This window comes from Mus caroli, unplaced genomic scaffold, assembly GCF_978045245.1.
Source record: "Mus caroli unplaced genomic scaffold, Mus_caroli_1 scaffold_20, whole genome shotgun sequence".
Taxonomy (NCBI): Eukaryota; Metazoa; Chordata; class Mammalia; order Rodentia; family Muridae; genus Mus; species Mus caroli.
In genome coordinates this window covers 36,289,693-36,306,373 of record NW_028227275.1, presented here as the reverse complement: position 1 = coordinate 36,306,373, position 16,681 = coordinate 36,289,693, and the positions used below count along the sequence as shown (strand labels likewise).

Below are 16,681 nucleotides of genomic sequence, written 5' to 3'. Positions count from 1 at the left end.
TACTCCCTTCTTAATCTCTGTGATCTTTTTAGACAGAAATTTGAAGTAAAGTTCAATGTCCTGTAAGAAGTCAAATCTCCATTGCATAGTATTCTCTAATATGGTATTGTTATGAAAAGAGCAATTAGCATTACAAGCTCTTGGCCACAAAACATGAAGTATACTATAAATATACTTATTATTACACCGTTTCTTCAAAACACTGGTAGGAACCGAGATCGACATCCCACAAATTACGAAGAGCACATCTCTGACTTAGAGCAATCTCCCTGCTAGCTGGCAAGCACAGTGTATTTTTATCAGGTTGGAATCATTCTAAGATCTTTATACGACAGAAGAATTTTTCTCATGCCAACTGGTCTTTGAATATAAATTAAACAAATATATAAATAAAATTCCCCAAGAATCAGGGGGTATGTGTGGCCCATGTTAGAAATGTTGATGAGCAAGACAAGATCCTACCTTAGAATTTCTGTTTTATGACTCAATAAATAATTTGCTGGTTTATTATCACATTCTTAGTCATCATAACTAGCCAGGCATCAAAGCTATTATGACAAATGTCTGGATTTCTCAGAACATTGCAGTCCCTTAGAGTTTAATAAGCACCATCACGGTCTTCCTTATTCTCTGGTATTTATCTAAGTCAATGGCTTCTCCAAAGAAGAAACAATCGCCATATAAGGGAAACATCTAACGCTCTTTGTCCCTCAAGTCCTTGAAACTCAACTGAGCACCCCAAGCTGATAACTACACACAAGCAAAGCAAAATGAGCCACAGAATGAGTACAATCTCTGCTTACATGCAGAGTCTGAGGCTACCCCACATATAGTTGCCCATAGTCGACAATTCTTCTATACCACCTAAGCATGGCTTGGCATGAGATACACACACCTGGCACCTGGTAGCAAAACCTGAAAGGTTCCTACCCTTTCTTACTTCACCAACAGGACATGGGTAGACCACCTATCCTGAGTTCCAGCCCACCATTCTTCTGTTTGCCCCCTTCGGAGGTACTATTTTCCTTCTCTGTGTCTCTTTTCATAAGGGCAAGCTGCTAGCAAAACTCGGGGGGCTTCTGAACCATGTGGATCATGCAGAGAGCCCCAGCTCAGCCATGTTAGAACCCTTCTAATGTGTGGAGATCAGACCCAGGTTGGAAGAAGACTCCAAAGCCACCAAACCATGAACTTCTGTGTCTGCTCGCTCTTTGGAAAGATGGATTTGGGGCAAACAAGAACTACGTCTGCTTTGACTCACAGCCCCAGTGAGACACAAGAGAGTCCTCACATCTCCACAGTTTGATACTCTCTTGGCATGACCACTCATTTTGCCTTATAGTTTCCATGAAAAGATTAGAGGGGATGTCTCCAGGGCAAGCACAATCTATCCTTTAGTAGCTTTGACACACTTTCAAGCAGCCAGCCCCAGCCTTTGAGTCCCTCGGGTGTTTCTAAAAGATTCTTTCTCCTCAAATTCTAGCCCATCGGTTTTAGAAAACATCTCTAAGTGTAGTTCTCAAGACACAGGCAGAGAGCCTGACCCTTCTCACCTGCAGTAGTAGTGGCGGCCATATTTGGCCCAATGGTCTCTAACAATTTCCTCCACGCTCTGCTTCCGGGCAGCAATAATGGACAGCCAGACCAAGACAGCCCAGAGGCCATCTTTCTCTCGGAGGTGATCAGACCCTACGGCAAAAAGAGAGATTCTGTTGAGGGTTCTCTCCTGGGGAAAAGCAAAGGGAACAAGTCCATTTAGCAACTTGGAGGTAAATTGAAATGGCTGTATATATTTACCCACTATGCAGACTTGCTATGCTATAATATACTTGGGTTTTTCCCTTTAAAATATGTAACTGAAATTCAAATTATAACAAAAAGCATACTAAAAATCCCAACAGTTGTTGAAGGAATTGAAGACCCCAAATGATACAATGTTAGTATTTACTCTTCATTTTATTCAGTAAATATTTCACAGCTCCTATAATTATCTAAGCATTTTCATATATCCTGGGAATAGAGGAGGAAGGAAGGGGGTTTCTTATTGACAGTCTGAATTCAGGTATATGGGGGCAAGCAAGGACCAAACAGACAGAAGAATATAGCACATGAAATAGGGGCAGATGCTTTGACGACATTAGAGTAGATGCTGGCATTAGTGGGCAGTAATAATGGTAGTAGTCTGCCTAGAAGACACATCTTCCTGTAACCTATGCCTGTGGGCTTATTTAGAGGAAATGGTCTTTGCAGATGTGCTTAAGTTAGGGGTCTTGAAATAAGGTCATCCTGGACTTAGGTGGGTCTTAAGTCCAATAACAGTGTTCTTCTAACCAGAAACATGGAAAAGGAAAAATGGAGCCCCAGGCTGCATAGATGCAATGCCTGGAATTGTGCTGCTGTGATCTTAGAAGTACACAGAGGCACCTGAAACTGAAGAAACAAGAAGGGAGTCTGAGCCATAGTCCTCTCTGAAAACAGTGCCTGAAAACACCTTCATGCTGGATGCCTGGAGTCTGGGACAGAGAGAGAGTGTATGTGTATGCATTTCCGCCATTCAAACCACTCAGCTTGTGCTATTGAACAGTTATGGCAAGCCTAGAGACCAATGCAGTTGTGAGGGTCAGGCACAATGAGTTGCTCACACCTGAGAGTGAGACCGCAGGATGAGGAGATGCACACAGACATCTGGAGAAGAAGGCATCCAAGCCAAAGGAGAGCAAGCCCACAGTCACAGAGGCAGGGATGACTGGAAGGCTGAAAAGGGAAGCATTTCTCATACAAACAACTCATGCAGCCTAACGGGGAGTCCACTGTGCTATGTGCACCCTGAAGCTTGTGCTGCAGATACATTAAATGTCTGTCTCTTGGTCAGGAATGAGGGGCCCAACAAACCTCTGCTGCTTGCCAGCTGTGAAGCATCACTTAGAAGTTACTAATCTTTCCTGGCCTCAGTGTCTCATCTGTAATAGGATGCTATCACCAATCTTGTGATCCCATAACAATCTAATCAAGTTCAAAGGGCAGACTCTAGGGTGGTGGTTCATGCCTGATTTCCCAGATACTCGGTAAGCCAAGGCAGCATTGGAAGTTCAAAATCATCCCGGGGAACATAGTAAGGCCCTGTCTTTTAAAAGATAGTGAAGGGAGGCAGGCACATCCTAGAGACCAGTTTTGTATGTTCACATCCTTCCTTACCCACTTGCTTCTGTTTGCTATTCTTGTCTAGAATATAGTAATAGTAACTGCCTCTACTCTACAGCTTCTTCTGGGATTGGTCAACTAAATATCCATAAGCATTCGGAAGTGACTGAGATATCTCAGTGGTTGTGGCTGGGCGTAATTCTCACAAGGCATCTACAATGCCGGTTCCCCAACACTTGCTTTAAAATACGTCATTCAGGCTGGATGCTTCTTTCTTCGGCTTATTCGGATTCTAGCAATAGCAACATCTTATGAACTGAGACAGGGGCCAGAAGTGGACCATCTCTTATTGTAATCAGGCATCAACACTGGACAAGCTCACTCTTAATTTTAAGGTGATGAAATAGACATAGAAAACCAACAAAGCAGACTCATGCCACAGAAACCTTAAAGCCTTAAAAATGGCACAAAATGGTTCCTCAGTTAAACATCTGTGCAGGCTAAAGCCGAAACTGCAAGCTATTTGTTTATCATTGCTGTTCTCCCGAGAGTACTGAATGTTAAGTATGTTCACTCAAGGAGAAAAACATGCAACCAGAGAGGGCAGCACAGTAATTTACATCAGTAGAAAAGAGAGGCAACTTTTTAGTTTCTAGTTCTTAACACACACTGATCAATGGTCTGCCAGTGACACTGTTGGATGTCCCACTGTGGTTGGCTCCAGGTTAAGAAGACCCTGGGCATTAATCATCACACCATAAAGAGACTTGTCTCAACCAGTAAGATTTTTATGCTGCTCAAAAGAAAAAAAAAGAGAGAGAAGAAATTGGAAGACTCAGGCTTAGCAGTATGGCCAGCTGCCAAAACAACAAGCCAAGGAAACCCGGCCCAGTGCAATCATCTCAAACCCTCTTGTCCTTTTATAGCTGAGGGGGAAAAGTCACTTTTACTTACTGGCTGGAGAAAAGTACCCTTTTGTCTAAAATAAGGGCTTTGCATACCTTAGATCTCCAGCTGGATCACATTACCAGAGATAGAACCATTAGATGCTATTAAGTCCTTAAGATAAGATGTCAGAATTTAGTGGCACAGAGACACAGAGTTCTTTTAGATGGATAAACCCCCCTGGTCATCTGCAGATAATGCATAGGAAATTGGTGAGCTGGCCTGGACATCTTTGCCAACAGGGTGGTCAACAGTTGCCAAGAGCCAAAGGAGGCTGATGATGATCAAGTGAAGTTCACTGTGCTCTCTAGTTCGTTGAAGAAGTGAGAGAGACAAGACACGATGCTGCGATTATTCAGATGTTTCTGTTGGATAATCACAATGCTTGGTGGGGGTGGGGTCCTTTAACATACCTTTTAAGGCAAGTGAACTTGGACGCCCTATCCAGGTAAGGTGCATAAGAAATATGAACATACAAAGAAGCAAGTCGTTTTCTACAAGCCTATGATGAACAGGGGGAAATGTACACACACACACACACACACACACACACATACACACATGATAGATAGATAGATAGATAGATAGATAGATAGATAGATAGATTGATAGATTGATAGATTGATAGATTAATGGTAGATAGTAGTAGACAGACAATCAGACAGACAGACAGATAATAAACTGCATACTGTAAAATGTTTTCAGGATTCACTGAGAGGACTCCCAATAGTCAGCTGTGAGAAACACACAAGCAAGCATTTTTCATTTGAGGCCAGTGAACCATGAGCCACATCCCAAACCAGCAACTGTCAAAGAGAGAAATGATGACTGGCCAGCAAACATCCGAACAAATGTTCAGTCTCACTGTGGTCAAAGCAAAGCCAAGAGAATGGGGCAGCATTTGCAGGCTGACACACTAGCCGATGCTGGCTTAAAGAGAAACTGTCCTAGCAACAAAAAAGCATCAATGTAGATGCAGATAGTCTGGTCCAGTAAACTGATGACAATGATCAAAAGCCTTAACACCCTGGCAGCCTCTGGACTCTGCTGCCTTTCTAATCCTTTACCCTGATAGATATTCACTCACAGAAATAACTTAGAGGGAAAAAATTAGGAAAATAAATATCAGTTGTTAAACATCAGAGTGATTGTGAAAAAGCTGAAGGAAAACCTCTCACAGAAACAAAATATCAAACAAGGGTCCTCAGGAGCATAGTGGTGCTCATGCAAGTTTAATAACTGGAAAAATTAGTTTAATAAAAATAATATGGAGCACATTTTTGCAGGAAACACAGGGATGCATATGGGGCACAGGTGGACCCCAGAGCTTCTAACCACAGTTATATAACTCTGGCAATGGCAGCACCGTAGTTCAGCACTGTGGTTGTTCTCCTTCTCTGCCCCTTGCTTAATGTCTACACTAAACATATAAGTTATTTTCAAAACTTAAAAAATTTAAATTTGTCAATGATCCATAAAAATTTAGATTTGAAACATATGTGTTCCAGGATGTGGTGTGGTTAGATTCACCCAGTACTCGGCCTTTTGAGATAGGCTTCTTTGCTTCTGTAATATGCCTAACTGTGCCCTTCCTTCCTTCATAGTTGGAAGGCTTACCTTGGAGGCACTGAGGAACACAATAATTAAATTATTACAAATCAATAAAGCATCACACATGTATAATGCTACTGAGTCAAATCTGCACTACACTATGGGAATTGGGAGTCTTGGTATTATTGCTAAGTTATGCAGAATTTTTGAGCCTGTTTCCTCTAGCTCCTGGATGATCCTTTAGACAAAGCCTACTGTTCAGTTGGGACAAAGCAAGGAGAATTTAGCCCTGACTTCAAGCCTAGAAGGACCACTGAGTTTCCCTTCCTCCACCCAAGCCATCCTGACGCAAGCCGGTCCACCTTCATCTGCTCAGCCTGCACCACAGCCATCATGCCAGAGCCCACAAGCCTGCAGGAGGCACAGCTCTCCCCTGCCAGGCTCCAGCAAAAGGCAGCCCAGAAGGAGATCTATTTTCTTGTCAGAAATATCACTGATCCCTCTCTATTTCAATCTGACCTGGAAATTTTTCAAACTTTAGAACCACATTCCTTGGGCCTGTGTGAGCTCTTGGTGGATGAAAGCGTTACCACAGAAGTCTGATGGCCTGAACGTGAGCCCTGGAACCCACAGTGGAAGGAGAGAACTAATTTCCACAATTGATGTTTCACCTCCACAAAAATGTGCCCTCCCCCACTATACAGGTGCACACAGTTGTCACCGATATCATCATCACCACAAAAAACGTCCCCTAAGATTAGCAATATGCCAGGATACATACTGTACTCACCAGAGAGGACAATAGATAAGAAAGAAATAGAAGAGGGCAGTAGAGGAAAAGCAGAAGGAATTTCTCCAAATAGGCAAATCAATACGGCATCGCACATATACATTGCTACTGAGTCAAATCCGCACTCCACCATGGGAATCCTGAATCTTAGGATTATCATATTATAAGATTATTATTATAATCTTAGTCAGTTAGGAATTCCAGGGTATCTTGTGCTCACATCTGGCCCATCAGGGCTGTCAAGACTGTGACTGAACTTCAGCACAGATTAGCAGTTCTCCAACCTCCACGGTAAGTTACAGCCACTAGATAATGTTAAAAATGCCCATGTTCAGGGCCCCATGGGACCAGTCACAGTAGGCACTGAGAATCTTTTGGAATAGCTCCCTGGGTGAGTGTCACAGGTATCCAGGGCTGGGGGAAGCTGCTGAGTAGGGTCCATGTCTGTCTGTTCTTGCTCTGGGTCAAGACAGGACAATAGCTACTGCTTTCCGGTTCAGGGGATGCCACTGGCCTTGTCACATGGGTGTCTGTCACTTGCAGTCTTGTGGCCTCATTCTGTCCTTTGCATCTGGAAAAGTGAGGACTTGACCAGTTTTGGAATGACTGATTCATCCCGGGACTTTCCCAGTCTGGGTTTGAGAATTCTCATATCCTAAGAGGCTTCTACGTCCCTAACAAGCAGAGGAGTGGCCCATTCAATAAAAAGGACCATGTGTTCAAGGAGGTTCTGGGTAAGTTTCAGGAAATGTGAACATTCAGCATGTGGCTCTGCGTGCACTCTCCCCGGAAGCCAGATGACAGGTGACATGTACACCCATGCAAGTGCATACGTAAACATCACACTGGCTCTGAAAGCAGAATTCCAGCTGAGTGAGGCCCCTTCTAAGATAACACTGGAGCACCAGGCACCGGTCTCAAGCATTTCGTACATCTCTCCTAAGGCTTACAATTTGACAGCCCTTCATTATAGATAGGGGATGGAGTCAAGATATGAGGTTACACATCTATTAAGTAACAGATTTGAATCTGGGCAGCTTGGCTCCCAAACCTATATAGACTTCCTGACTCCTGGAATAGCTCAGTGACGAGAGCATCTTAGAAGTGAGAAGGTGGAGTGACCATGTGGTCAAGAGCAGAGCTCAGCCACCCAAGGATCTGGGGGATGGCTTGCAGCCCTTCCTTTTCACTCTCCACATCTTAGGAACTTCTATCTGCTTGCTTCTAGTTCTCATTCAGCTGTAGTGAAACTCTCTCCATCTTTGTGTCGTCTTGCCAAGACAGGGATATTTATTTTCTTTAAACAGCAGGACCACAAATCAAAGCCAGGGGATCAGCATCCCTTTCAGAGAGACTCCAGAGCCTGCTGAGGAATTGTGATACAATTCTTGTCCGTTTTTCAAATTAATTATACTCAACTCTCTCACATCTGGTAGAAAAAAGATGGTTCGCTAAAAATGGTCATTATATGACTGTTTCTTTTATATATGTTATATATGATATCTATTCTATGCTAAAATTAAGCACTCTGAAATGCACAGATGCTCATCAGTGGGAGAGCAAAGCTCACCTGCCTGGAATAGGGTCAGTGCTAGCTGTGAGTACAGAAAGGCCATGTGACAGCAACTGCTGCCCCCGTATCCTCTGCACTGGACGCTCCTTGGTTCTTGATAAGTAAGAGTTGTAGTAATAGACAAACAATATGCAACATGAAGTGCCTCTAATGATCTTTCATACAACATAATCTGGCTAATCTGATGATCCTTTAAGTAGCACCTTGCAGACTCTACAGGAGAAGGCTGAGCATCTGAAACTTCCCCCCCCCCTGTATCCCTGAAAGATATGAATGAAACGTTTGCTGAACAAATAAATGAAGGACACCATGGACCACTGGCTCCATCCTAAAAGTGAGGATGGCCAGAGCAAGCTAACCTACTACAGTGGGGAAACTCAGTAAGCCATTTGCCTGAAAAGCTCTATCTCATCACTGAGAAGACAGAGGCACAGAAAAGCCAAGCTGTTCCTCCAGGCCAATAGAATCACATAGCAGAGGTGTCAAGGCTGGAGCCAGCTCTGCCAGATCCTGGTGCTGTGCTGTTGGTAGGTCACCATCCTACAAGTTACGTAGAATCAATCCCATCTCATACAAAATAACAATCACAATAACAAGGCCTTGGGGACAGACTTGCTAGCATCACTGGAACATCAGGGGCAGGTGTTGGAGAACCTGGAAGAGTGAGTTTGATTCCTCATTTGATCAAGTGACTTTAGTCAGAGGCTTGACTGTCCCTAAGCCATAGTGACTTCATCTACAAAACAGGGGCTATTATGGTCCCTTCCTCATTTCAGGGTGGGGAATAAAGTACAGGATGGGAGGCATTGTGTCGATTCCTTAGGAGTCTTCCGTAAGTAACACATGGAATTTTATTAACTCGTTCTTAGCCAATTTATCCTCCAGACCAAGTAATGGAGCATGTTAGGTTTCATGGGAAGCCAGTGGACATACTTCCCTGTGGGGCACTTGGACCACGGCACAAGAGGAGCTGGCATAGAACGGGTGAGGTAGAGAGTTCAAACCCTGGAAATCTCAAAACTTGAGACGGGCAGAAGTGAAACTAGCTCTCTCCCTATTTCTGTGCCTGCCTCGGAGCACTTAACAGGAAACCCCCAACCAGGTGGTCACAGGTAGTCAGTCAATGTATCTGGACCTGGACCACCTCTCCATGCTAATGACTAAGGCATCTCATTAGCCTTAGTCTTCAGCCAATGATCTTTTTCCTCTCTGGATAGTCTTTTTTTTTTTTTCATGAAAATCACATATTTTATTTAGCTGATCAGAATCAGTTTTGGTAGCACAACCAATAACTTACTTTTATGCATCGTTTCTTTATATGAGCATAGCTACAATTCCTAGATGTGGAGTTGCTTGGTCAGAGTTCATAAATGTAGACTTTGATGGGGTTTATGCAAATGCTTTCTTTCTTTCTTTCTTTCTTTCTTTCTTTCTTTCTTTCTTTCTTTCTTTCTTTCTTTCTTTCTTTCTTTCTTTCTTTTTCTCTCTCTCTCTCTCTCTTTCTTTCTCTTTCTTTCTTTCTCTCTCTTTCTCTCTTTCTTTCTCTCTCTCTTTCTTTCTCTCTCTTTCTCTCTCTCTCTTTCTTTCTCTCTCTTTACTTATTCACTTTACATCCTGCTCACTGCTTCCCTCCTGGTTACCCGGTCCCACAACTCTTCCCCTGTCTCCCCTTTCTCCTCTGAGCATGTGAGGGTGTCCCTGGGAATCTTCCAACCCTAGCACATCAAGTCTCTTCGAGGTTAAGCACATCTTCTACCACTGAAAACAGAAAAGGCAGCTCAACTAGAAGAACATATCCCATGAGCAGGCTACCCTTTCTCAAAACTAGACAACCCTTGATTCACTCCAGATAAGGTGTATGCATTCAAACCCAGCCTGGATAAAGAAATGCAAACCAGGTAAGATCATTTCAGAGAACTGCTTCATTAAAGATCATCAGATAAGGCCTTTGCCTAAAAGAGCTGTAACACTGAGGTTCTCAGAGAAGGCCTTCTCTCCCTCAAACCCCCTACTCTGATTCATTCTTTCAGCCCCATGTGCAGCAGCATCTGGACACCCTGAGAGGGAGAAAGCATAAGTCAGAAAACACAACATTCATCCTGGACTCCACTTCCTCCTTCCTGCCTGGCGTTGCAAGGTATCTGAAGCCCCGGAAGGAAGAAGCAGACTGTGGACCCACTCCAGACTACACCCAGTCTTCTCGAAGCTGGTGTACCAGTGATGGTGGCCGAACATGCAGGGAGGAGAGGCAGAACCCAGAATCACATTTCCCTCACAGGAACACACTAGCCACAGAATAGAGATCTCTTGAGCTTATATATCCCAAACTACTTCTGTGCCACCAAGGTTCCTAACAAGAACAGAATTCTCCAAGAACTGTTCCCAACATGTCCTATGCTAAACCAGAATATCCCCAGGGACTTTCAGGGTGCAGACTTTTACTGAGTCATCACATCCCCTCCTCAGTAAATCTCTTAGTGACTAACATCTCCCAAAGCTTTCTTTCAAAGCCCCTTAATAGACACTTTGCAAAGTAATGTTCATTCTATTTGGAAGTCCTTATCCTGTGACCAATGACCATGATCTCCTAGGCTCTTGGTCCCAGAATGCACTGGAAAGTATAGATGTAGCTCAAAGGCACCAATCCCATGTTTCCATTTACACAACACTCTCTCTTGCCGCTTTTCATCAACATGCAGGATTAACTGAGTGGCCAATGGACCAGTTCCCAAGAAAACCCCATGGAAAGGGGTCATATAATGGAGACATTCTTCCCACTGTGATGGGCGTTTTGTTTCCAACACAGCGGGTGATGGCTCCTAGAGAATCCAGAAAGCAGTTTCAATTTTCCAACTTTACAAAGAGGCTCTTGGGAATGTCAATCACTGCACCTCTGCGTTCTGCCCAACCTAGATTGAATTGCACATAGCCCATTTCTTACAGTCCTGCAGAGAAACTCTTCTCCCAGCCCTGATAGTGCTGTCATCACTATAGCTCACCCCTTCTGCAATCTAGCCAAGTTTACAAGCACTGGCCACAGAGAAGAAAAATCACTGTACTTGATCATCTGAAACTCAGAGATACGTCGACCTCTTTCTTTCTCCTGCTGACCGGGTGGAGCTAAAAGCAGACAAATGTGAAGTTAAGACCCCTTGGAAGGGAACAAACATAAGCTTTCCTTCATCTGACCTGGAGAAATAGAAATAGTTGGACAAAGAATGGAGAGCTAAGCCTATTTACTATTTGTATCACAGTACTGCTGTGAAAGCTAGTCTGAAGTTAAAACGTATGTGGCTCACACATAATAAGAGTAAGGGGAATAACCTGAGAGTATAATAAACTGTGTAACTACCGGGGGAGGTAAAATTTCATTACACAAAGTAACAGAGGAATAAGTCAATAATGCAAAGCACAAAGCAACATCGCAGAATGACTTACTAAAGACACTGTGCTTCAGTAACTTCAAGAACATCGTAAGGGCTGGAAACAGCCCACTGCTAAGCACAGCCAGACCCAAGTTAGTGTCCACACCCACGTGAGAAATAGACAAGTTAGTGGTACAAATTACCAATCCTTTAAGATCCACCCATTAGTATGGGTTTCAGAAGGGGAGATCTCTCTAGAAGAGCTTTATTGGCTATGAATTTGTGCTGATAATGATAAGACAAGAAAAGAAACATCAGAACTTCCTTTTTATAGTTTTGTCTATAAACTATATATGTTTGTTTTATCATTCTTTGTAACTAGGCTATACCATCTTTCTGCTCCTCTAAGGGTCCTATGAACATTTACTCTGGACCTACCTTATGTCAAAGAATAAGGTCTGAAGAAGACAGACATGGTCCCTATCTTCAGCATATTTACAATATCCACATGACAGAGATATCCAGCAGACCTCAGGAAATCAAATGGATATTGCAGACTCTGTGGCAAGACAAGCCACTGGCCTCTTTCTGTTGTGCTAAAATCTGAGATAGAAAACCTATTGACTTAAGAACATAATATTGTACCTGGGAATTTACAGGGGGAGAATCTGGAGGGACAATTTGGCTAAATGTGTTACAGTCAGGAGAGTTTTATGTAATTCCAAATTTCCAGAAAGAGATGGATGCATAAATAACTTAGAATTGCCCTGACTCAGTTAAACAAATGAACAAAGCAAGCTATTATTCTAGAAAATTCAACATAGGATTCCTGCTTCTAAGATTCTAAGATTCGTGCTTCATGGGGCTTTGTTGTTGTTGTTGTTGTTGTTTTGGTTGTGTTTGTGTGTGTGGTTTTTGTTTGTTTTCTTATCAGCAGGTATGAGAGCCTTAGCTGCTATGTAGGTGATATACTACTGATTGCTGGTGGTCAGGCTTAGAGATCTTCCACACAAAGGACAGTTCTTCAGGATGGCTCACAATGGGACAAGCTCACAAATCCTGGGCCAGGACAGTTCATGTGCTCTCAAAACATCATGGTCTCTTAGAATGCTGATGCTTTGTTTTAAGATTTATTTATTTATTTAATGTATATGAGTGCTCTAGCTGCATGTACACCTACATGCCAGAATGGGGCATTAAAATTCATTATAGATGGTTGTAAGTCACCATGTGGGTACTGGGAATTGAACTTAGGACCTCTGGAAGAACAGCCAGTACTCTTAACTGCTGAGCCATCTTTCCAGCCCCCTAGAAGGCTGATGGTACTGATGAAAACTTGATGAACATTTTTCAACAATCCAAAACAATTTTCTCCAAAGTTTTAGTCTTTTTTTAATTCCTAATTTTAGTATATTAGTACATTCTGTTTGTATTTGGAATAAGTCCAGATTCCTTTAAAATTGGAAGAAGCAGCCCAAATGCCATTTAGATGAATAGTTCTCTCTTTGATGGAGTATGTACAAAATGCTCCCTACCCCAGGAAAGCAGCTGTCCAGCTCCTTCCCAGGACATGGGTGGGCACCTGGTCCTAGCACCAAAGGTGGCTTGGCTTCTATTAGCCAGTTTCTTTGATAGAACAATGAACACAGGTTCCTACTGACTGGGACCTACATCTTCTCATACAAGAGAAGTCTGAATACAGACCTGTCCACCGGACTGCTACTTTGGCACATTCTGGGAAACAGAGATGCCAGCAGGGACATTTCTATTCAGGATGCATCTTGTTCCTTAGAACTTACCCCTGGGCAATGTCTTGGCATCCTTGAGCTGAGATAGAGTCTTATTTCCAAGCTTTCTTGGCACTGAATAGTGCATTCTTGGTTGGTACACAGTTCCATGCCCCAGGGACACTGGCTAAAGCTTCTACTTTGGAAAGTCTGAAATACACTTTAGAAGCCTCTCTGAATATTTCTATCTCTTCATTTCTTTTCCTATGATTAAGTATTGATTTTGGAAACCATAGTCTAACATTGGCTCCTGTGATGAGCCAATATCTACAAGTTATAAATGGGGGACATAGAAGTTACTTGGTTGGCCTGCAGTGTCCTGGATATGAGTCACAAGCCCTGTGCCCTCGTCCTGCTTAGTGCAACCCAATGTGAAATCTCAAACATATGCTTTCTCCCAGTCACGATGCACATCAGAAACACTGATAGTTTTCTTTGTTTCTGGATGTATACCAGAACTACTTAAAGATATTTCTTCAAAATGCAAAGCCCCAGGCACCATTTTGAATCAGGGATATACATATACATATACACATATACACATATACATAAACACATACATACATACATACATATATATATATACACATGCACATGTTTCAAATAAATTGTATATATATTATATAATTTGAATATATATGTATGAATAGGATAGAAGTTACACACACACACAAAATCAACAAAGCTTCCCTGTGATTCTTGTACAGCCAGATCACAGCCTTTCTGAGACCTGGCATTAAGGAAGCCTGATGGAAGAGCTGAATGAAGCCACTTCTCTTCCCTAAATTCAGTGCCCTGCTTCTGCAGGCACTAGATTGGTTGTCAACTGTTTTAGAGGCAGAAGGAGTCATTATGTTCATGGAAAGACTGACAAGCACGGTAGAAGCAGTGTGCACCAAAAAAAAAGCCAGAGAACTGCCTTTTAGTTCTGCTAGATTTAATGAAAATGAAGACCTTTTCAGGCTTGGGAGCCCTGGGAGACCCATTTCACTATTCCTTGGGCTCAAAGCTCCATCTATCAAAGTAGGCTAATATCATTTTAACCTGCCAAAATGGCAGAAGATATAACAATTTAAAAACCCTTGACATGAAAAAAAAAAAAAGTCTCCTGTGTTTCTTGAAAGGAAAAATGGCAGACAACTCTAAAAGCAAAAGCCTTTTAAAATTCCTATCCAGTCCAGCCTTCATGTTGCAGTCAGCATCTCTATCTCAGAGAAAAGCTTGCTGAAAGCATCTGCAGGCTGACCTCCCCACGCGCACGCTGGGTGTGGCCTCCCACTGCTAGCTAGCTGAGAGCCATCTGCTTAGGGCTCAGCATCTGAGGCAGTGGAGGCTTCAGACTCTCATGATATTTCCAGTCCTGTCTCTTGAAGCTCTTTCCTCTACCTGACTCTGTGTTCAGGGGTAGCAAATGGGCGAACTCAGCCCTTGGGCAAACTCGGGACTCATGCTTGTTTCCGTGACTAACACTTTATAAGAAAACAACAATGCTGGTTTGTTTAGTCATTATCTATGGTTGCTTTGTGCTACAGTCATAGAGCTAAGAAATTTCAACAGAGACCCCATAAGACCTTCTGGCTGGTAAAGCCTAAAATATTTACTCTCTGCCTTTTATGGGAAGCTCTGTGATTCTGGCCAAAGATGCTCTCAGATATTTTCACCATGATCTACATACAATAAGGGCAGTTTGCCAAGAGAAAGTACATGTGCATGTGTATATTTACATGTACACAGAAATTTTGGCAAGCAGCATCTGAACTACATTGCTTTCTCACAGTTCCTATTCCTTAACACAATGGATGATATTATATTAATCTCATGATCCATATTTGAAAACCACTACTCTAGAAGAGTGGAGAATTGACCACTTACAAAACATGCCCCTGTTCTTCCACCTCCATTAGCTTTCTGACATTATGCCATCCGGCAGGGCCTTGGTCTTTCATGTCTATGCTTTAAAATCCTCCCCATTCTTCAAGCACAAGCTCACCTTTCATCTCTTTCAAAAAGCATGCTCTAAGCTTCCAGCCTACTGCATTTTCTCCTTATCTCATCTTCTAAAGTATATTCTCTATGCCTCTCTATAGCCTGCAAAGGCTTTGTAGACATCTCATTATCCTTAAGGATATGGTCTTCATCACTTTATATTGGACAGATGACCCAATATAATGTTTTATAATTGGGAAACAATTAATAAATGTTTATTAAGTTGAAATACATATTAATAAACTGTCCTAGTTGTCTTTCTACTGTGGTGATAAAATACTGACCAAAAATCAACTTAAGAGGGATAGGATTTATTCATCTTACAACCTGCAGGTCATAATCTGTCACTGAGGGAAGTCATGACAAAAACTCAAGACAAGAACCTGGAGGCAGAAACTGAAGCAGAGACTGAAGAGAAACACGACTTATTGATTTGTTCAACTCCTTTCTTATACAGCTTAGGCCCACCTGCATAGGACAGCACCGCCCACAGTGGACTGGGAGCACCTACATCAATGAGCAATCAACAAAATGCTCCACAGATATATCTACAGGCCATACGATCAAAGCAATTCTTCAGTTAAGGTTTCTTCTTCCCAGATGACTCTAGGTTTAGGTCAAGTTGACAGAAACTAGCTATCACATAAAAGTACAGCATGGTTTATATACGTAATATTTTATCCTCTTATTTATAAAGAAGTTATAAAACACAAGGTACATTGTAAGCATTCTGTAAATGTGTATGGAACTAGAGGAGAAGAGATTACTGGGATGCCATATTTTCCACTCCAGTTGCTGTATTTGTGCTATCTTACTAGCAACTGAGCAGAATTATGTTACTATATGTAACTTAAGATTTCTGATCATTTTGTATCATGGTCTCTGATGGAAGCACACAGAACACTAGAGGAAGAAGAAAAGAGTTCCATTTGTTAGACACCCACAGAGAAGGACTCAACAGCCATGGCTCTACCAAGCAGAACTGTCAACAACCCATTTGAGTCCAGACAGTCATATTTGAGAAAGTTTGCTATGGTCTCTTTCTGTCCAAGGAAATAAAGAGCATGCTAGCCTTCCTGAGATGTTAATGGTAATTCTACTGGAGTATAACTCATTTTGACAAGAGAAGAAAATAGGCCAAGAAAAAAGGTTTCTTTATGAATTTGGCCTAAAAGACTGTCATTATGACCATTTAAAGTGGCTTTATTGCAATCTGTTTCAACATTGCCAAATACAACTTATTCTTAGCAATTCAAGTGTAGTTTGATATGGGGAGATCATTAGTTTTCATTTACATTTACAAAATAAAGAGGGGGGAAGGATATGTTAGTGCATCGCTAAGTTCTTTTTCTGTTGTTGTTTTTGGTTTTTTTTTTTTTTCAAGACAGGGTTTCTCTGTGTAGCCCTGGCGGTCCTGGAACTCACTCTGTAGACCAGGCTGGCCTCGAACTCAGAAATCTGCCTGCCTCTGCCTCCCAAGTGCTGGGATTAAAGGCATGCACCACCACCGCTCAGCTGCATCACTAAGTTCTAATGATGTGCC

At 42.3% G+C, this 16,681-nt stretch overlaps 1 protein-coding gene across 1 annotated transcript in view; it reads right to left on the bottom strand.

Annotated features, from left to right (window-relative positions):
- The window catches only part of Pgm5 (phosphoglucomutase 5), a 171,231-nt gene that overhangs the window by 48,384 nt on the left and 106,166 nt on the right, over window positions 1-16,681 (bottom strand). The window contains exon 8 of the mRNA XM_021152015.3: window positions 1,554-1,689. Within this exon, the coding sequence (XP_021007674.1) occupies window positions 1,554-1,689 (136 nt within the window). The remainder of the gene's footprint in view (window positions 1-1,553; window positions 1,690-16,681) is intronic.